The sequence below is a fragment of the Hyaena hyaena genome, unplaced genomic scaffold (genome assembly GCF_003009895.1).
Source record: "Hyaena hyaena isolate Hyena2069 unplaced genomic scaffold, ASM300989v1 scaffold_105, whole genome shotgun sequence".
Taxonomy (NCBI): Eukaryota; Metazoa; Chordata; class Mammalia; order Carnivora; family Hyaenidae; genus Hyaena; species Hyaena hyaena.
In genome coordinates, this window is record NW_024080737.1 from 643,549 (window position 1) to 666,492 (window position 22,944).

A 22,944-nucleotide genomic window follows, 5' to 3' on the forward strand; every position below is an offset into this window, starting at 1 on the left:
AGAGAGAGAGAGAGAGAGAGACATAGAATCTGAAGCCAATTCCAGGCTCCAAGCTGCCAGCATAGAGTCCTGTGTGGGGCTCAAACTCAAGAACTGTGAGATCATGACCTCAGCTGAAGTTGGACGCTTAATTCACTGAGTTATCCAGGTGCCCCCTAAAATGTCTTTTTGAAGAGCAACTCCTGAGTAAGTTTAGTACTTAACAAAAATCCAGTTTCCAAAATCATTTATAAGGTATAATACTACTTTTCTTAGGTATCAGTGGACCATTATTTCATTCATGAAAGCAATCTTTCTAAAGTAATAAAGCTTACTTCCTTTAAGTACCAAAATATTCAAAAATAAAATGAAAGTAGTCTTCCAAAAATACCATGCATATTTACCCACTTTCCTTCTATAGTGCTGATTGTTTTTTGGTTTAAAAATACTACATTTACATCCTGCTTTTGCCATTTTTTCCCTAGGCAAGTGACATAGTAGCTGAATCTCATTCTTCCATCTGTAAAATAGAAACATAGAACATTATGAATAAGAAAACATGTAAAGCACATGAAATACTAGGTGCAAAGTAAATGCTAGTTCCCCTTTGTTTTATTTAAAAAAATCTTATTGGGGTGCCTGGGTGGCTTAGTCGGTTAAGCATCCGACCTTGGCTCAGGTCATGATCTTACTGCTCGTGGGTTGAGGCCCCACATCGGGCTCAGTGCTGACAGCTCAGAGCCTGGAGCCTGCTTTGGATTCTGTGTCTCTGTCTCTCTGCCCTTCCCCTACTCATATTTGCGTTCTCTCTCTCTCTCTCTCTCAAAAATAAACAATGAAAAAATTAAAAAACTTATTGTAAAATAAAACATGGGCACAGAAAACTACATACAACAAATGTATAGTTGAATGAATTATATAAATTGTGTGCTTTTTATTCAAAATATTGAAAGTTTTTTCTTTTTTTAAAAAAATTTTTTAACGTTTCATTTATTTCTGAGAGAGAGAGAGACAGACAGACAGCATGAGCAGGGGAGGGTCAGAGAGAGAGGGAGATACAGAATCTGAAACAGGCTTCATCAGGCTTGAGTTGGCTGTCAGCACAGAGCCCGATGCGGGGCTTGAACCCACGAACCGTGAGATCATGACCAGAGCCGAAGTCGGACGCTTAACTGACTGAGCCACCCAGGTGCCCCGAAAGTTTCTTTTCTTTAAAGTCATATAATTTTGTTATGCACATGTGTTCATACAGAGCAGATTATCATGGCTCCTTTGCAAGGATGACACACAAATGTGTGAAGTGGTCCATGTTTTTCCATTTGCAACGATGTGGATGGAGCTAGAGAGTATTGTGCTAATAAGCAAAATAATCAGAGAAAAACAAATACCATTTGATTTCACTCATAGATGGAATTTAAAGAACAAAACAAAGGAGCAAAGCGGAAAAAAAAAGGCAAACCGAGAGACAGACTCTTAATTATATAGAGAACAAACAGATGGTTACCAATGGGTACATAAGTGAGGGATGGGTGAAATAGGTGATAGCGATTAAGGAGTGCACTTACGGTAATAAGCACTGTGTGTTGTATGGAAGTGTTGAATCACTGTATTGTATACCTGAGGCGAATTTTACATTGTATGCTAACTGGAATTTAAATAAAAAAAGAATATGTGTTGAGATTGGTCATTCTGGGTTCAGAGTCTAATTTTGATTCATATTCTTTTATGTCCTGTATAATTTTCTTAATATTTTTTAGTTCCTTTAGAAACAGTACTTTCCAGGGGTGCCTGGGTGACTCAGTGAAGCTTCCAACTTTAGCTCAGGTCATGATCTCATGGTTTGTGAGTTCAAGCCCCACATTGGCCCTTCTGTTGTTAAGGCAGAGCCAGCCTCAGATCCTCTGTCTTTCTCTCTCTCTGCCCCTTCCCTGCTCTTTCAAAAATAAATAAACATTTAAAAAAATTTTTTAATTTTAAACGTTTTTATTTATTTCTGAGAGAGACAGACAGCGTGGACAGGGGAGGATCAGAGAGAGAGAGGGAAACACAGAATCTGAAACAGGCTCCAGGCTCTGAGCTAGCTGTCAGCACAGAGCCCTATGCGGGGCTTGAACCCACGAACCATGAGATCATGGCCTGCGCCGAAGTTGGACATTCAACTGACTGAGCCACCTAGGTGCCCCATAAATAAACATTTTTAATAAATTAAAAAAAATTAGTACTTCCCAGTTTTGATCTGTTTTTCTTTTCGGCTTGCTCTTGTAGGGATATTGTTTTATTCCTTATCTCTTTTTTACTTTTAGTAACTTTGTATGGGATTTGATTGTATAATTTCTGTTTCTCTTTTATGTGAATTTAATTTTCCTGAGTTTTTAGAAGGAATCTTTGTTTATATAACTTTTGTAACTTTATAGAGCTCCTTCTGTTAAAATTATGGCAGCTTGTTTTCTCTGGAGTCCTTGCTCTGATCCCTCCCACTACTTTAGTTTGACCCTTCTATTTTCCTTCCTCATCTTTTTTTGTCCTGCTTAATTTTGATTCTGCTCCCAGCAGTTGCTCCTCATTTGTGAACCTTGTCCTACAAGGGAGCCTTGGCCCATTAGTTTAGAAGGTTCATGGGTATTAAATTACTTCCATTCCTTTAAGCCTTACCTTGGTTCTCCTGCTACCCGTGCACTATTGGATGGAGTCCACACACCTCCCAGTGTAGCTGCTGTTCTCGTATTGGCCCTGTGCCTTCTACTTGTTGACTATTCTAGAATTCTCAAGATCTTCACTGAAGCTAGGTTGTTTCCCACACAAATGCTGTAACACCACAGTTTGTGACTATTGTAGTTTGTCCCACAAGCTTGTATTTTGGAGTTCTTGGGGGGAATATCTTGTCATTTACTGTTTAGTTTTGCTACCTAGTTGTTCATTGATAGATGGGAATTTAGGATGATACAAAAATGATAACCATCTCTATCTTATGAGAATCTCTAGATTTTTTTGTCTTAATGTTAAGTTAGGGTACTGATATGATTTGGTCTTTTCCTTAGTATTGTTTTATTTATGTTTTAAAAGGTGTCATAATAAAATAAAATGACAGACCTCAGGTGAGTTAAAAGGGGTATTAAGCTTTCAGGCTTTTGTATTTACTTTTTAATAGATTTTACAAATAGGCGTAATTTTTCTGTTGTGTAGTGTTGAATTTCATTTGACTCTACTGTTGATGTGACTGATAGCTTCTTTTCTCATTAGGGTCCTTTTTTCTAATCTCTTAAGCTTTGGAAGTTTGATTATCAAACTTTACAACTCTGTGTGAAATAGGAGTAATGAGGTTCAAGGTTTTGAGAGAAAGGAACTTTTGCTTTCATTTCTTGTGGTCTTTTTTGCTTTCCCTGAGTTGTTGCAGCTTTATACTGGATATAGACAGATTGATAGCCAAGGTAGAAAGAAATGAGGCAAGGATTCAGTATTTTCCTCAGTGACCTCTGATGACGTATGATTGAACATTTTCAAAAGTTGATAAGAAAACAGTATACATTTTTCTTTTAAAATGCATTTAAGTAAACATTAGTTGATTTAAAGACGTACAGACAGTCCTCACTGTATAATAGTAAAACGACCGTAAAAATGTGCAAGCTGAGATTATGCAAAGCAGTTTAATCAATGGGGAGATTACAGTGGTTTGTAACCTTTGAAATATTTTGTCAAAACATTAATCTTAACCATTGTAGAAGTATTGAGAAATAAAATACTGAAACTGCTTTTTTCAATGTTTTTTTAAAATTTATTATTGAGAAAGAGAGAAACAGAATGGGTGGGGAAGGGGTAGAGAGAGAGGGAGACACAGAATCTGAAACAGGCTCCAGGCTCTGAGCTGTCAGCACAGAACTCAGCACGGGGCTCAAACTCATGAACCGTGAGATCATGACCTGAGCTGAAGTTGGATGTTTAACCGACTGAGCCACCCAGGCGCCCCTGAAACTGCTCTTTAGTAGAACTTAAAATACTAGATACAGTGAGAATTTTTTTTTTGTAAATACTGATTAAGAGTAGTTTAAACAGTGCTTCTCGGGGCGCCTGGGTGGCTTAGTCGGTTAAGCGTCTGACTTTCACTTAGGTCATGATCTCGCGGTTCGTGGGTTCGGGCCCCGCGTCGGGCTCTGTGGTGACTGCCAGCTCAGAGCCTGGAGCCTGTTTCAGTCTGTGACTCCCTCTCTCTCTGACCCTCCCCTGCTCATGCTGTTTCTCTCTCTCTCCTAGAAATAAATAAAAATATTAAAAAAAAATAAACAGTGCTTCTCTTTGCATCTTTTCTATGCCTTGATGGCTTTCAATATTTTACCCTTCACACTTTGAAATGTCATGAAGTATCTCCAAGAGTTTCTTTAATGGGTCACTTTCTCTGGTACATTGTCATCCTTTTCATCATAGTCCTCATCAGTGTTAGTAAGTCCTGTCATCCTTTACATCACAGTGCTCATCAATGTTGGTAAGTCCACCTTCACCAAGTTCTTCTGGCCACACATCTAACCAAGAGGCGCTCGAACCACAGCAGCGTCAACACGGCAATGGCCACTAATTTCTTCCACACCTTCATTTACATTGAATTCATATTTCACTTCCAGAGTATCACTTTCCATTTCTTTGCCACACTTTTTAAAAAATGTTTATTTATTGGGGCGCCTGGGTGGCTTAGTCGGTTAAGCGTCCGACTTTCGCTTAGGTCATGATCTCGCGGTTCGTGGGTTCGGGCCCCGCGTCGGGCTCTGTGCTGACTGCCAGCTCAGAGCCTGGAGCCTGTTTCAGTCTGTGACTCCCTCTCTCTCTGACCCTCCCCTGCTCACGCTGTCTCTCTCTATCTCTCCTAGAAATAAATAAAAACATTTAAAAAAATTAAAAAAAAAATGTTTGTTTATTTTGAGGGGGAGGAGGGCCAGAGAGAGGAGGAGAAAAGAAAAGAGAATCCAAAGCAGGCTTTGTGCTGCTAGTGTGGAACCTGGTGCAGGGCTTGAACCCATGAACCATGAGATCATGGTCCGAGCCAAAACCAAAAATTGGACGCTGAACCGACTTAGCCACCCAGGTGCCCCTGCTGCACTTTCATCTTTATTGGTCAGTCCCCTCTTTGGATTATCCCCATAGGAGTAAAATGTCATGTGGATTTATCACTGGGCAACAAGGCAGTAACACAACTGTACTCTAGCTGTTTTGTTTTGCAGTGACCAGTTGCTAATAAACTTTGAAAGAAGGGACATATCGGTAACTCATCATAATATTTGTTCTTTATGTGATAACTTGTGGATTGAAGAGCTGGCAATGAAGTTTGTGCTTTGTATAATTACTCACAGTTAATATATGGTAACTGAAATTTGAGCCATGTTGTTGCAAACTGGTGTTAATTAACTGAACTTTGATATAAACAATGGTGGATTCGTACATGTCTGAATCATGCAAAGGGAGAACTCTGCCTGCAATGTAAAAAAACAGGTTAGTACTTGGATTTGATAAAAATTATGACTGTGATAAGAGGACTGAAATCTGAGAAATTTACACAGTAACAAAGTGGTCATTCAAAAACACTTTCTATTCTTTATAAAAATTAGGTTGGGGCGCCTGGGTGGCTCAGTCGGTTAAGTGTTCAACTTCGGCTCAGGTCATGATCACATGGTTTGTGGGTTCCAACGTGGTGTCGGGCTCTGTGCTGACGGCTACCTCGGAGCCTGGAGCCTGCTTCGGATTCTGTCGCCCTCTCTGACCATCCCTGCTCATGCAGTTTCTATTAGAAATAAATAAAACATTTTAAAAAATTAGGTTAAGAGAGGGGAACAGAGGATCTAAAGTGGACTCTGTGGTGACAGCAGATGTTCTACCGTGGGGCTCGAACTCACGAACCGTGAGATCATTATCTTAGCCAAAGTTGGGACGCTCAGCCAACCTAGCCACCCAGGCGCCCCAATTAAGATTAAGGAATTTTAGACAAATTCTTAAAAAAATTTTTTTAAATGTTTATTTATATTTGAGACTGGGGGAGCGGGGTGACAGAGAGAGGGAGAGTCAGGACCTGAAGTCGGCTCTGTACTGACACAGTGATCCTGATGTGGGGCTTGAACTCACAAACCGAGAGATCATGACCTGAGCCGAAGTCTGATGCTCAACTGACTGAGCCACCCAGGCACTTCATTTAGACAAATTCTTTAAGGGGTAGCGTGTATGCACCTGCATGTGTATAATCTGACTAAGGGCAAAAGTCTGGAAGGAAAAAGTTTTAGCACTTCTTTTATTCTAGTATAGTCTATAAACTTCTTTGTGTGATCTGATTTTTCTACGTTGTTAGTATTCATATGATTAAAATATCCATTTTGTGATCTGAATAATCCTTTCTGGCCTGTGGTTTGGTCCTTCTCAAGTCTTTTGTAGATGGCTGCGATTGTTGCTTTTTTCATTACTGCAGTGGAAGTGTTGGTGAAGTTGTGAGGTCTGCATTTATTTTTTCACATAAATGGAAAAGGAAGAGAGATGGAAAGGATTACAGAAGTGTCTGAAGGACTGGCTTATGCTTTTTTATGTGAAAATTTTACAACTGGAGGTGGGAAAACTCCAAAAATGTTTATTATAAACCTTTAAAATGTACTGAAGAGTTATAAGAAAAATTTTATTATTTTTAAAGTTTTAAGAGAGCACGCATGCAAGCAGGGGAGGGGCAGAGAGAGAGGAAGAGAGAGAGAACCCCAAGCAGGCTCTTCACTTTGAGCAGAATGTGTTGTGGGGCTCGATCTCAGGAATCTTGAGATCATGACCTGAGCTGAAATCAGGATTTCACTTAACTGACTGAACCACTGAGGCACCCCAGGAAATAAAATTTTAAGTCACTATTGCTCATTACTCAGATATAACCTCTGTTAATATTTTTGTGTAAAGCTGTCCCTATTATGTTCATATGTTCTTTTTCATACATGCACATAACATTCTTTTACTTGATAAAGTATTTTAAAATGGGATTAAAAAAACATTTTAATATGCTTCCTACAAGTGGATTTCCAGAGTAAAAACACAGCTTTTAGTTTTTTCTTATGTGAAATGTACAAAAACAGAATAGAGACTGGACTAAAATGAACACTGTGTACTTATCATCTAACTTCAATGATTTCAGTGCATAGGCAGTCTTGTTTCGTGCATACCCACCTACTCCTGCATTATTTGAAGCCAGTTCCACGTAACTATTTCAGCAGATATAGTTAAAAATTTTACATTTTGCCAGGTTGCTTTCTAGAAAAGTGTAATCAATGTATACTTGATAGACATAAGGTTAAAAAACTTAACACAATTTTATTGTTAAGGGCTAGATGTACATATATAGCATTTCCTCAGGTAATACAAAAAAAGTCCTGATGAAGTGAGTTTGAGCATGTTGTACTCTGGCAGCAAACTTTCAGTTCCTCATCAGAAAATCCCTCATAGGACTGCTGTGACTGTTAGATAGGGTGACCATATAATTATTTATTGTTCAAGCTAGGATGCTTTTGAGATTCAAAGAAGGCACTCCTAATAATACCAGTGTAACAGGCATAAACCAGGACTGTATTTTGGCACAGCTGAGTTGTATGCCCACTGTATTAGATAACAACACACTTAATACATTTATATGTAAAGTGGTTATATCAGGTAGCCAATAAATGGTAGCCTCTATTAAAGTGTTTATGTGTGCCCATGTATGGATATGTATAAAAATCTTCCCCTTAAATTTTTTTTTATGTTTTATTTGAGAGAGAGAAAGGGGGCGGGGCAGAAAGAGCAGGAGACAGAATCTGAAGCAGGCTCTAGGCTCTAGGCTGTCTGTGCAGAGCCCGATGTGGAGCTTGAACTCAAGAACTGTGAGATGACCTGAGCCAAAGTCGGACGTTTAACCTACTGAGCCACCTAGGCGACCTTAAAAATCTTCCCTTTAAAAAAAGTGCTTTGAGGGCCACCTGAGTGGCTCAGTCAGTTAAGCTCAGGTCATGATTTCACGGTTCGGTTCGTGGGTTTGAGCCCCACGTCGGGCTCTGTGCTGACAGCTAGCTTAGAGCCTGGAGCCTGCTTCAGATTCTGTATCTCCCTCTCTCTCTGCCCCTCCCCTGCTCACATTCGCGCTCTCTCTCGCTCTCTCTCTCAGAAATAAATAAAACATTAAAAAAAATAAAAAAAAAAAGTGCTTTGAATTGGCAAAGCCCTAAATTTTTTGTTTCTGTTTTTGGAGCTGACAGTGACCCTTGGTTTTAAAGGTAGCTCTACTTTTCATAATTAAGCAGACCTTTGTCTTAATAATTGCAGCTGGAGAATGCTGGAGGAGACCTTAAGGACGGCCGCCACCACTATGAAGGAGCTGTTGTCATTCTGGATGCTGGTGCCCAGTACGGGAAAGTCATAGACCGAAGAGTGCGAGAACTGTTCGTGCAGTCGGAAATCTTCCCCTTGGAAACACCAGCATTTGCTATAAAAGAGCAAGGATTCCGGTAGACTTTTCACTTATGTTTTCTAAGGAGATTGAGCTTAGATTGTAGGAGATTTTTATTAATTTGCTTAGGCAGTGAATTTTTTGAATGAATATAAGACATGCAGTGGTTTTACAAGAAATTTTCCATGGTTCTGATTTTTAAAAAATTAAAGGAAATTTTTCTTTGAAAAACCATATTTGTATTTTATTTTTATTTATTTTTAATGTTTATTTTTGAGAGAGCGCGTGCAGAGGTAGGGGAGGGACGGAGAGAAGGGGACAGAGGATTCAAAGCTGGCTCTGTGTTGACAGCAGAGAGCCCAGTGTGGGGCTCAAACTCACAATCCATGAAATCATGACCAGATGCAAAGTTGGATGCTTTACTGACTAAGTCACCTTAATTTTCTTTTTTAGTTAAAAAGATTGCCTTAATTTATTTTTTTTATTATTATTCTTTAACGTTTATTTACCATCGAGAGACAGAGACAGAGCATGATCATGGGAAGACACAGTGAGAGGGAGACACAATCTGAAGCAGGCTCCAGACTCTGAGCTGTCCGCACAGAGCCCGATTCGGGCCTCGAACTCACAAACCGTGAGATCATGACCTGAGCCAAAGTCAGATGCTCAACTGACTGAGCCACCCAGATGCCCCAAAGATTGCCTTAATTTTAATTGCATAGTTACAAGAACTTTTCCTTAGAATATTTTATATTTTATAGGATTTTGGGGTCATACTTGTATTTGGCTATTATGGTCATTCTTTCATTCATCCCAGAGCATTTGATCAAAGGAATGTATACTGTGGCTAGAATACCTAAATGAGAAGAATTCTGTGTCCAATGAGTCTCTCTTGCTTCCTATCCCAAAAGACTTAAGTTTCTAAAATATGAAGATTTCTCAAGTCTAATATAAGGTCTGGCTCAACAGCTTATATGCTCAGAACTAGTCAAAATGACAGCCAGCTTCTCTATAGTCTCTTCCTTTTAACAATTTCTGGTTAATGCTATGCCTTTTCTCATGTAATTAATGTTTTTTTCCCTTATTAAAAGTGTTGCCAGAAGCAAGGAACTGCAATTTGTAACCTTAATCGGCTCTAAAACATGATTGCTATGTTTCCTCCAAAATACAAGATGTTTAATTTATCTTAAAAACATTTTTTCCATGAGAGAAATGTTTAACTTTTAAAGACTTCACAGATATGTTATTCCTGTGATTTTTATTTCTGAAATAGAATGAATTGGACATCAGAATAGACAGGTTTAAATTTAACTCTGTACTAGTCTTAGAATATAGATAAAACTATATTTTAAACTGTAGAATTTTTAGATTAAGAAGGGACCCTTGAGTTTATCTAATGGAACAGTCTCTGTATGCCAGTGAGAACCAGTTTTAGGGAATCAAAAAAAATGGTGCAAGAATTCTGAATTCTCTGTCATATCTAACTAGGCTCCTTCATTCCCTTCACCCAAAACAAACAAAAAAATCTCCAACAAGCTAACCTAGTCTTAGTTTAAAAATATGATAGCCAAATCCTTGGCAATAGAATGTTAATTGTTTTTCCTGCCCCCTGATCACAAGCGATTCCTAAGTCTTGCTTATGTCCAGAGGTTCTTTCTTTGTAGGAGTATAGGAACTATAGCACTGTGGCTTTGATTACTGTAATCCTGTCTGCTGAGAGATCTATTTGATCACCCTTTTCCTAGAATGTTAGTACTGTGACAGAGGAGACCTCTTAACCTTCTTGTTTTTGTAAGCTAGACCTGCTTGATACATAAAATTGGTATCTGGAATGCCTTATGGTTTATTGGGCTTTGTAATTGCAAGTTAGTTTCAAAATAATTGCAGGGTAGAAATTTAAGACTCAGAATGATTAGCTCTTCTTGAGAGTTATTGAGATAAGAATTTTCATAATTGGCTTAAATACTCCTTGTGTTTCATCTTTGACTAAGTCCATTGTCTATTCTTGTTAATAGTATTAAGAATCTTACAGTCCTAGGGGCGCCTGGGTGGCTTAGTCGGTTAAGCGTCCGACTTTCGCTTAGGTCATGATCTCGCGGTTCGTGGGTTCGAGCCCCGCGTCGGGCTCTGTGCTGACTGCCAGCTCAGAGCCTGGAGCCTGTTTCAGTCTGTGACTCCCTCTCTCTCTGACCCTCCCCTGCTCACGCTCTCTCTCTCTCTCTCTCTCTCTCCTAGAAATAAATAAAAAATATATTTAAAAAAAGTTTAAAAAAAAAAAAAAAAGAATCTTACAGTCCTGGAGCACCTGGGTGGCTCAGTCCATTAAGTGGCCAACTTTACTCAGGCCATGATCTCACAGCTTATGAGTTTGAGCCCCGTGTTGGGGTCTGTGCTGACAGCTCAGAGCCTGGAGCCTACTTTGGATTCTGTGTCTCCCTCTCTCTCTGCTGCCCCTGCCCTTGCTAACACTGTCTCTCTTTTTCTCAAAAATAAGCAAACATGAGGAAAAAAAATCTTACAGTCCTGAGTTGTTTAGCAGATTATTGAAGGATGCTGAGCAGTCCCGCAGTGGTTATATTTTATAAAACTAAGTATACTGCAATTTTAGGGTCTTGATTATTGAGTATATTTTATAGAGTTTTAGCTTAGGAATTAAAATAAATTTTTTAATGTTTATTCTTGAGAGAGACAGAATATGAAGCAGGGGAGAGACAAGGGAGGGGCAGAGAGCAAGGGAGACACAGAATCTGAATCAGGCTCCAGGCCCTTAGCTGTCAGCACAGAGCCCAATGTGGGGCTTGAACCCAGCGTACCATGAGTTCATGACCAGAGCAGAAGTCGGACATTTAACCGACTGAGCCACCCAGTCACCCCTTTAGCAGCTTCTTATACAATTAAATCTTTACTGGAGGTGCAGGTCTCTGTGATTCTGGTATTTGTAGCCATGTGAGAGTGAAGTTCAGGTGATGCCAGATTCCCCCGCCCCCTTCCTAAAGAAAACCCAAAATGTAGATTTTTATGTAAAATTTTCAATATTAAAATGTTCTAAATTTTTTGAATGAATTCTGAAGGCCAAATTGGATTTATCAGTGGCCATGTGAGGAGCATAGGCCTCAGTTTGCAGCCTTTTTCATAATAACAGTTGGACTCCCAAGTTAACCCATAGAATGCTCTGTAAATTGTGATATAGCGAAGATGTAATATTGACTGGGTTCTGAGAGAATGCCATATGGGCAAAAGTCATATGTTAGTTCCCTATCTTAGGTAAAACAGTTGGGAATGTTGGAACAGGTCTTCAGCCAAAAGTTAGGTTATTATTCATATTCTGTCATCCTTTGATGTATCTTGCTTTGAGTCATCCAGGGTCTTTCTGTGACGTGCTTTACTCCTTTGTGTCCCAGAAGGTCTGTATTTTTCCTCCTCCCTTTAGCATTCTCATTTACTTTGTGAATGAAGAAGACAAAACAAATTCACCCTAAATCTTCACAGATAGAAACATTAGCGTTTTTGTATTAGACGTTTGTACTTATTAATAACTGAATATTGAATGAATAGACTTTCACACATTGCAATAGAGTAAAAATGATTAAGCTGTGTAGGAGGTTGGATTTGCTATAATATATTGGAAACAGCAGAATCCCTGAATCTGTATTGAGTCTCTCTCAGTGCTTCAAAGGAGAGAGACTATAGACTTTGCATAAAAATTAGTGGTTAGAGGGTGCCTGGGTGGCTTAGTTGGCTGACCATCTGATTTGACACCAGAGATCATGACCCATGGCTCAGGTCATGATCCCAGGGTTGTGGGATGAAGCCCATCATCAGGCTCTGTACTGAGTGTGGAGCCTGCTTGAGATTGTCTTTCTCCCTCTGCCTCTTTCCTCCGCTCATGCACTTTCTCTCTCTCTCTCTCTCTCTCTCTCTCTCTCTCTCAATAAAATAAAATAAAATAAAAATAATCAGCTGTTAGAGATTCTTCACTGACTCTCCACCTTAAATCCACAGTGCGATTATCATCTCTGGAGGCCCTAATTCTGTGTATGCAGAAGATGCTCCCTGGTTTGATCCAGCAATATTCACTATTGGCAAGCCTGTTCTTGGAATTTGCTATGGCATGCAGGTACATCTGTGAATTTGCCTTAAGAGTTGATTTAATTTTATCCTGTTTGTGACTCGTACTATATTAGTATTTTCTGTCTTTAGAGTGTGTAGGATATTTAGTTGTATGAGCTAATTTGTGCATATTACAACTGTTAACAAATTGCTACAATAGCATGGCAGAACTGACCTGAGTGGAAATCACTTTGTAGAAAAAATAACTGTATTACTGCATACATTAACACCACCCATTGTAAAAAAAACAAAAAGAAAAAACTTAGACATTCAGATTTACATGTTATAGAAATAGTACACAGAGCTTCTGTATATTTTCATTCAGTTCCCTTATTGACACTTTTAACCTTTGAGAGTAAGTTGCACACATGATGTCCTGTTACTTGTTGTATTTCTTAAGGGCTAGGGCTCTCTCCTGTGTAACCACAGTACAAATAACAAAATCAGGAAGTTAACACTGATTCACTTTTGCTTCTAATCCACAGAGTGACTTTACATTGTACTGTTTTTCTCATTAATAATGCCCCTTATAAGTCCTGGATCCAGTCCAGGACCATGTGTATTTAGTTGTCATGTCTCTTTATTATCAGACCTTTACTTTGGAACCATTCCTCAGTCTTTTCCTTCTTTCATGACCTTGACAGTTTGAAAAAAAAAAAAAAAAAAAAAAAAAAGATATTCTAGCTCTTTGTAGATTATCCTACAATTTTGGTTTGTTTGCTATTTCCTCATTGTTAGATTTAGTTTTTTGTTTTTTGTTGTTGTTGTTGTTGTTGTTTTTTGGCAGGAGTACCACAGAAGTGATGCTGTGTTCTCCTCAGAGCATCTAGTTAGGAGGCACGCGATGTCTGTGTGTACCATTACAGACAGTGTTAATTTTGATTATTTTGTTAAGTTGGTGTCTGCCGAGTGTCTCTACTGTATTGTTAATAAGTATATACATCTTGGAATTATATCAAAACCAAGAATAAATAGGGACTGAGGTCTAGATATTAGCTATTCTTATATAAGTTAGGTGTTTAGAAATCTATTTTGGCTGTTTTGATACTTTCTTGGTTACTTTATTTTTAAGTAGTATTAAGTTTATTAGACTAGTAGAATGTGATTACTGAATACGATAATGGGGAAGATAATACTGAACCAGTAACCTGCTGTTAACTTAGAATGATTTGTTTAGTAAGATCTATTTACTAAGGAGGTGGAAATAGAAATAAATACATTTAGGAAAAGTTACCCCTAGTGCTTGTAAGCGAAATGATTTTCTAATTGAGATAATTTTTAACAATGTGTCTTATATAACCATGTCATCTTAAAATTAGCTAGGAAGATATTCCCTGAGTAATAGTAATTACTAAGGAACATGTTACAGTATTTTGACTTTTGTAATGTCAGAAGCAAGATACTTTTTGTTATACTTAGAATTCTCTGCTATGATGAGAATAGCCAAATAAATACGGTGACTAGCTTCACTTGCTTGTGGATTGTCTTGATCTCTTTTTCCATTTGCCCACCTTTTGGCTTTAGCATGTACTAAAGTGGAAGGGAGGAGAGGGTCAGGATACAAGGGGAATTAATCTAATTGCAAGATCTTGATTAACTAGACGGAATTGGTGTTAATTCAGATACTTTTTACTTACCCATGATACTCTGTTCCTTCCTAATTGATTATTGAGAATGCCTATTAATTTTTGATTACTTGCCTGTGTAGCTTAATAATTAAGATGATGTGTTCTTTCTTCCAATGACTGAGTTGTTTTAAGTTTTTGGATTGAAGATAATTTGAAATTTTAGTAAGTGGGCAAAACAGAGGGAGTCTTTTTTTTTTTTTAAACAATCTGGTTGAATCCTTTGTACTTTAATATGAATTTTATACAGAAGGAGGCTAATGTGTAAAAGGTAGAAGGTGAGCAGACCAGTATATTTTCTTTAAGCTACCTCTGGAGCATTTAGCAAAGTAAAAAAATATGAATCAACACATAAGAATGTGAATATATTCTAACTAACTTGGATATAAGTTAAAAAATAAATTATTCAAGCAAAGAATGTGAATATATTTTATTCCAGTGCTTGATTACAAGAGCAGAATATTAGGAATCATTGGTCTATAAAACAGCTTTACCAGATTTCGTTTCTTGCTAATTGTTTGTTATAGTTTTCCACTTTGATTTAGAGGAAACACTGATCACTAAAAATATGTGACGTACAAGGTACAGAAGCTACAACAATAGTTACTTTCTTCTCTAGGCAACAAGCATTTTTCAGCAAAAGGCTCTTTTTCCCCTGTTAATGTTCTCTGAAATGCCAACTGGTGATTATGAATTTGACTTGGATAATAACTTATTTTTAGATTTTCTTATATAGTATTCTAATGAATGCATTTTCTTAGAAGAGCCTGCATCTTGATTTAGTTGATATTTGGATGACTCTTTTTTTTTTTTAATATAATCTTCACACTAGGATGTAATGTATTTACATGATTGATTTCCCATGCTAGTGTAGTCAATATTAATCATATAGCACAACTTAAGTTCAATGGTTTTTAGTAGATTGAGAGGCATTATAACATTCTGTAAGGAAGACTCTCACAGATACCTTTTCTCAGGACCCACTTACAGTGAAATACATGTGGAAAGTGTTGCCTTAATTTAAGTGCTAGTGGTTGTTTCTCCCTTATGCCAGTCCTCCATATAACTGTAAGGCCTAATTTTTCTGTTATTTAGTAGAGATCTTATTGTAGCCAGAGCCAGGCCTGCTCAGGTTCAATGTGTACAGCAGATTGCCTTTTTGTCCTCTAAACTTACATAGTAGGACAATGGAATAGGCTGATCGTGGTCCTTTAGACAAAAATTGTCTTTCCATAAAATGTTGGTGTAGGTGACACATCTAGCTAATAATGTTGTCTATAAAGGACTGACTTCTATTTCTTAGTGGCTGTTAGTTGGGTAAGATTAGCACTAAAAGTCTTACTGTGGGGTGTACTTTTGCCCCCAATAGCATTCTGAAATTTTACTAATTTCAGTGTCTTGTGTCCCATCTTTTCCCATTCATGGGATTCTCTTGTCAGAGCCTTTCTAATTGCTTTCTGGTAATTCTTTTCTTTAGAAGAAAAAAGTTTGTCCTGCTCATTGCTCCATTTATCTCTATTACCCTCTGCTCAGCATAAGAAATATTAGTACAACTTTTGAAACTCTCTTTATACTTTTCTCCATGCATACTCTTCTCTTTTCCTACCAGAGGCAGCACTTTTCCTGAATTTTATTATTCATTCTCTTTTCCTTACAGCTTTATGCATAAGCTTATATCTTTAAATAATGTTATTTAGTTTGCCTCTTGATCTTTATATACGTGAAATTTTGCATGTTAATACATTTAATTGTAAGTTACTCATTTTCACTACTGAATTTTTTGTTTGAATAGTACAGATTAATTATACATTTCACTATTAGTATTGCTGATCTTTTTCCAGTTTTTTGCTCTTACAGATTATACTGCCATGAATATTTTTGTACTTGTCTTCTGGCATTCTACATACTCTAACTTTTCTCTAGGGTAACTGAATTGAAATGCTGAATCTCAGCTTTACTAGTAATATTTCCCTCCAGTTTTCATTCCTGTAGCAGCATATACTGCTGCTCTATATTCCTTGTGCTCTATATTCCTGCCAGGCCTTTAACATTGTCAGATTTCTTTTTTGATTTGCCTATCTGAAGAGGCATTAAATGGGATCACATTGTAGCCTTAGCGTTCATTTTCTTTATTATTGTAAGATTTGTATGTTTACTTGCCAGTAGTATCTGCTTTAGTATAGAAGCATGTTAATGATTTTTGCCCATATTTCTATTACATTGTTTTATTTTACTGTGTTTGTATATGTTGGATACTAAACATTAGCCAATTATATATAGCAGATACCTTCTAGATTGTGACTTGGCTCTTCACTGTTGTAATTTCACTTGGTTTCCGTTTTTTTGTTTTTTTTTTTTTTCTTTTCTTTTTTAATCCCAAGAAACATCTTTATTATAAGTGTTTGGTTTCTTTACACACGTCGATGAGGTGTTGTCAAATTACTTTTATTAAAAGGGAATTTCCTTCCCTTTCTTCCTCCCAAATCTAAACCTTGTTGTAAAACTGGTTAAATAAGACAGATGCTGATCTGATTGGGTGGTAGATCTGGAGTACTGCCTGAGTTTCTTTTGAAGTATTTGGGACATTGGGGTTATGAGGAATCCATACTGAAAATCCTTTCCTTAAGTCAAAATAGAATATTAAAACAAGAATTTAACAAGAAAGCCAATTGTTTTACGATAGGTAAAGTTATCCCTTCTTCTCACAAACACAAGCTTAACTGGTTGTCAGCTCTTTGCATTTCAACCTTAAGTAGCATAATCAAGAACACCCTGCCCCCTTGCCCCCCCAACCCCGTGCCAAAAAACCCCCAAAAAAACAAACCACATGAAAGCTGCCTCAACAGGTAAGATAACTTCAAATTTTAGGGCATGCCTTTGGCTATGTTAAAGCATTTAATTTAGATTTTGTGGACTTTTAAGTTGTGTTAAGTTTCAACAACTTTAGTTTTCTTGATCATTCAGCTGTCTTTTAATTAAGAATAGCAAATTAAAGGAGGTAGAGGAGCACAAGTTTCACTGAGTATATAAAAGAAAGCATTTATTTTTCATTCAGCAAATTTTAATGACTACTTTGGGCCACATGATTTATTAGGCCTCTGGGACTGTGAGGAAATCTGAAGATATGAGGGAGAGAACATGGTCTCTTTTGGCAGTTACACTTGTTTGAATGACTGGAGTAGAGAATTGGGGGTGGGAGGTGGGGAAAAGAGGTGATATTAGATAGGGACCATGTAATGAAAGCTTTTATTAATATAAGTGACTTGGCCTTTATCCTGTAGACAGAGGGTCAGCAAACTATAGCCTGCCTCCAAATCTGGCCCATTGCCTCTTTTTGTATGACCTGCAACCTAAGAATAGTTGTGTTTATTTTTTATTTTTCATTTTTATTTATTTTAGTGTAAGCCAGGGAGAGGGACAGAGATAGAGCCTCAAGAAGACTCCATGCTCAGCACAGAGCCCCAATGCCAAGGCTGATCTCATGATCCTGGGATCATGACCTGAGCTGAAATCAGGAGTCAGTTGCTCAATCAACTGAGTCACCCTAGCACTCCAGTTTTTACTGTTTTAAAGACTTGAAATAAATTTTCTAAACTGTGTTTATTTTAATGTTTATTTATTTGGGGAGGGGACAGGGAGAGAGGGGGAGAGAGAATTCCAAGCAAGCTCCGTACTTTCGGCACAGAGCCCTACTTGGGGCTCTGTCTCATGAACTGTGAAGTCATGACCTGAGCCGAAACCAAGAGTTGGATGCTTAACCGACTGAGCCACCCAGGTGCCCTGGAATAATTTTTTTTTTTTTTTTAAAGAGAATTACACTTTGTGATGTGAAAATTAAATGAAATCAGATTTCAGTGTCTGTGAAGAAAGTTTTATTGGAACATAGCCGTATCCATTTCTTTAAATGTTGTCTGTGGATCTATAGCTTTTGTGCTACAATAATGGCAAGAATTGCCTAGTTGCTTCAGAGGCAGCAGGACCTGCAAAGACTAAAATACCTACTTTTTACAGGAAAAGTTTACCAACTCTGCTGTAGATGGTAGAGAGCCATTGAAGAAATTAATCATGGACAAACACAATCATAGCTGACAATGGTAGATCTCTAGAATATAGGCTGAAAGGTGGGCAAGACTAGAGGCAAGGAGACTGGTTAGACTGTAGCAGTGTTTCCTAAACTATATGGTAGTTAATGCGCTCCAGAAAGTGTTTAATATGTGGGTTTTTAGTTTGGGAAATACTGGACTAAATGGGTTAACAAATTTTTCCTTCTGGGCTTAACCCAAACCTTTATTTTAGGAAGTTTTATTTTAAATGTCTTCAGAGGAGAATGAAGAGGGCAGCATTTGTTGATGATTTTGAGGAATATTCCACTGTGCACTATAAGAACGAACATTTATTTAGCCCTCTGCCTGCTTTTGTGTTGGGAGCTGGGTCACCCTGTAACCTGCTTGGTTACATATATCTTATGACACCTGTTCTGGAACAGACAAACCCAGATGAGTTGTAGTGGTTACATCAGTCAGAAATAGTGCTTGTAAGAATCTGTGTATTTATTTGGTGTTGGGGAGGAGGTTGGGCAAACGTGAATGACAAATTAGAAGACTGACACAAGGAGGGGCAGAATGAAGAGACCATTTGAAATAAGAGTCTGTAGGTGTATGGGATTTGTACAAATGCATTTAATTGAAAGACCAGATATTCTTGCTTATGCTGTCTCCACACCATAGCCTTCTGCAGGCTTTCAGACTATTCCTTTGGGGCCAAAGATTCAACCACTTGGCAAAATTTATACCTGTCTAGTTTTAATACCACAGCTCTCCTATTGTCTGCTCTTTTTCTAAGCTCAAAGTACCTTATGAAATGCTTTTAAATTAAACTCAGATGTAAGTATTAAATCTCCATTTTTAACAGATGAATTAAAGTACAGTAAATGGAAAATCTGCATTTAATAGAAATTAACCTCAGATCAGATTTTTAATCTAGTTTTGTTTTATAACTATTCTTCTTAATAACTGTATAATTTCATATGATAATACCAAGTTATCTATATTTATCTAACTCTTTGATTTTTGGGGGCACAAAGCAGATATCCTGAAAATAAGAAATAAAAATTACTAAATTAGCATAAGAAAATGACTGGGTAATTTTCTTTTGATTTACATTAATGTCAATTTATTCTTTTTTGAACAGATGATGAATAAGGTATTTGGAGGTACTGTGCACAAAAAAAGTGTTAGAGAAGATGGAGTCTTCAGTATTAGTGTGGACAACACATGCTCGTTGTTCAGGTATTATAGCTATTTTTAGATGAATAAGAACGGTTAGTAGAGCACCTAATTTAAAGTTGGGATTGTTATTCTTCAGAATTAGAAAATCTGTAATTCTTAATCATAATGAGGCCATACTAGTGGCCATCAGTGTAATTGTCATATTGGTTTTCCATTTGAGTGTCAGGACAGCAGACGGTGGTGGTGAGGCTAATTAGGAACAAGGCAGGCACTTACGACCTAATTTAGAGACACCTGTGCATTTCTGGGTTTTCTTTTTTTACTTTTTGGAGTTTGATTTTAAACACTAGTGCCAAGTGTGGCAAATCGATGATGTTTTAAACTATCTTGTATCTACCAAATGTGTTTGTATCGCTCTTCCCTCATGTTTTTTGCTGGGTACTTAACAAACAGCCAAATTGTTGGACTCATTACTAACTATGTGTTATGTTTTCCTCCTCTCTTTCTCTGTGTTGAGCGTAACTGTACCTAGTGTACTGTCTTTTAATATAGTGAATGTATTAACTGATTTTGTTGCTAGGTGATAATAGATAAGGTGCTAAAGCTCTAATCTATTATAAGATAGGTGAATGAGCTATTCATAACTTCCTATAATCATTTATCTTCTGCTTGTGTTAAAAAAAATTATTGAGTTTTCATTCAGTTTTCTAAAAGACTAGAAACTTTCCTTTTTTGGGTTTTTTTTCATGTTTTGGGTAAAGCTCACTTTGGTAGACTATTAATAGTGTTACTTACTTGCTTCATTTTTTTAAAGTCATCTCTATACCCAGTGTGGGTCTCAAACTCATGACTCCAAAATCAAGAGTTGCATGCTCCACAGACTGAGCCAGCCAGGGGCCCCTCTCACTTAACTTCATTTTGACTTAAATTTCATTTTTATTCTTATTTATCTATTTCCTTAAAGATTTTAGGTAATCTCTACACCCATCATGAGGCTCAAACTTAACAACCCTGAGATCCAGAGTTACATACATGCTTTACTGACTGAGCCAGTCAGGCGCCCCTTAAATTTCATTTTTACTTTAAAATGCCATTTCCCCCTTACTGCATTAAATCTGTAAAGTGCAGGCTGATGTCAATTAACAGAGTTACCTTTTAAAAGATTTTTTTTTTAATGCTTGTTTATTTTTGAGAGAGACTTTACTTATATCTTTACTATATCTTTACTGAGATATAATCTTTTTTTAAAATGTTTTATTTATTTTTGAGACAGAGACAGCAGGAGAGGGGGTGGGGCAGAGAGCGATGGAGACAGAATTGGAAGCAGGTTCCAGACTCAGAGCTGTCAGCGCAGAGCCAGATGTGGGGTTCAAACTCATGAACCTTGAGATCATGACCTGGGCTGGAGTCAGACCCAGGTGTCCCCCCTTTTTTTCTGGCATATCCATTAAGTCTATTTTTATTTATAATTGAGGTGTAGTTGACACAATGTTACATTAGTTCCAAGTGTACAACATATATTTGTGTACAAGTCTATCCATGATGCAGTACTTAATTACATTTCCGTCCGTCCTTCCTTCCTTCCTTCCTTTGTTCTTTCTTTTTTATTTTTTTATTTTTTATTTTTTTTAATGTTTTTATTTATTTATAGGAGAGAGAGAGAGAGAGAGAGAGAGAGAGAGAGAAAGCGTGAGCAGGGGAGGGTCAGAGAGAGAGGGAGACACAGAATGAAACAGGCTCCAGGCTCAGAGCTGGCAGTCAGCACAGAGCCCGACGCGGGGCTCGAACCCACGAACCGCGAGATCATGACCTAAGTGAAAGTCGGACGCTTAACCGACTAAACCACCCAGGCGCCCCTGTTCTTTCTTTTTTAATTTATTTTTGAGAGAGCATGAATGAGGGAGGGCAGAGAGGGAGGGAGACCCAGAATCCTAAGCAGGCTCCAGGCTCTGAGCTATGAACAGAGCCCCACTAGGGGCTTCAATTCAGGAGCCAGAAGATCATGACCTGAGCGGAAGTCAGTTGCTTAGGTACTGACTGAGCCACCCAGGTGCTCCTTATTATCATTTCTTTTATCTGCTAACTATTTTTAGTTATGGGTTTGTTTTGTTTATTAACATATAAGGTTCTTTTTTTTTTTTTTTTAAATTTGAATTTGAGTTAGTTAACATATAGTGTAGTATTGATTTCAGGAGTAGAATCCAGTGATTCATCACTTACATGTAACACGCAGTGCTTGTCACAAGTACTCTCCTTAATTCCCATCACCCATTTAGCCCTCCCCTCCAGTAACCCTCAGTTTGTTCTCTGTATTTAAGAGTCTCTTAGGGTTTGCTTCCCTCTATTTTTATCTTACTTTATTCTTACTTCCCCTATGTTCATCTGATTTGTTTTTTAAATTCCACATATGAGTGAAATCATACAGTATTTATTTTTCTCTGACTTATTTCGCTTAGCATAATACACTGTAGTTCCGTCCATGTTGTTGCAAATGGTAAGATTTCATTCTTTTTGATCATAATGTGTATAATGTTTTTAAAGGCTCCATTGATTTGTGCCTCAATTAATTCTTAATAGTGTTCTCCAAATTGGACAGATCAGAAACTTTAAAATCCAAGTTACAAACTTATTTTTATCTAAAATAGAGACATAATCCCAATTTATACATGAAACTGGCTGTGGCTGGCTCCTCTTTAATTTTGAGGAAGAGCAAAAATAAGTGTATCTGTTCAAAGATCCTCATTTTTCAAAATAAGATTAATAAAACAGTGAAGGTGGCTCAAAATAATTTTACGAACTGAAGCTATTCAATGCCAAAATACATTTTAAATCCATTGCTTATCTACTTCATAATGGAGAGATTGCTTACATTCATCTGTATCTCAAGTGACTAGTCTTGAGAACCATTTTAGGAATCATGATGCTGTATGATTCTGCAAGAAGTTTTAAATCTAAAGATCTGTTTAGTTTTTCTGTCTGCCTTCCTAGTTCTAAAATTCTGGAACTCACCTCCGTTAATAGTAAACAACAATGATGACAGCAGTTAGTAAACTCAAAACATTGTTTTGGCTTTAATATAGTTTATCTTTTTGCTTTATTTTTAATTTATTTTTTTTTTTTTACTTCTTAATATTCAATCCTCTTTCAGGTTTTCTTATAATATAAAAAAAATGTCTTTTTATAGTTGTCTGAATCAGGGTCAGAGAAAGTCTACGTGTTGCATTTGATAAATGTGACATCTTCATTAATCCGTGCCTTTAATTTGTTTGGCATGAGAAGTAGAGATCCACATTGCTACTGGATTGTCTTTGTTTCTAGGCCTTTTCAATGAACGAAGTTAGTCAAATGTATTCTTTTAGAAAAAGCAAAATCAGTGTACACTTTCATTTCCAATTAAAATGAAAGTGTATAGAGTTTTTATCTAACTCCTTTGATTTTATATCTCCTTACTCTGAGGCTGAAAATCTCAATTACTAATTATATTAATTATTTAATATTTGTTTTAACCTATGATATGTATGTATACTCTGTATAGCTGATAACACTATCAGTATTAGTACTATTACTTTTTGATATAAAA

General features: G+C 37.2%; 1 protein-coding gene and 1 non-coding gene across 6 annotated transcripts in view; both read left to right on the forward strand.

Moving 5' to 3' along the window:
• Window positions 1-22,944, forward strand: part of GMPS (guanine monophosphate synthase) — an 88,054-nt gene that overhangs the window by 30,447 nt on the left and 34,663 nt on the right. For 3 of the 5 annotated variants that reach the window (XM_039236046.1, XM_039236042.1, XM_039236045.1), the window contains exons 2-4: window positions 8,278-8,459; window positions 12,404-12,518; window positions 19,327-19,424. In XM_039236046.1, coding sequence (XP_039091977.1) covers window positions 8,278-8,459; window positions 12,404-12,518; window positions 19,327-19,424 — 395 coding nt within the window. Of the gene's footprint in view, window positions 1-6,515; window positions 6,554-8,277; window positions 8,460-12,403; window positions 12,519-19,326; window positions 19,425-22,944 lie in introns of those variants that run through there. The other 2 variants (XM_039236043.1, XM_039236047.1) reach the window with 2 other exon arrangements.
• LOC120234283 lies at window positions 1,193-1,294 on the forward strand. Its single transcript, XR_005529046.1, has one exon. It is a non-coding gene; the product is annotated as a U6 spliceosomal RNA (small nuclear RNA).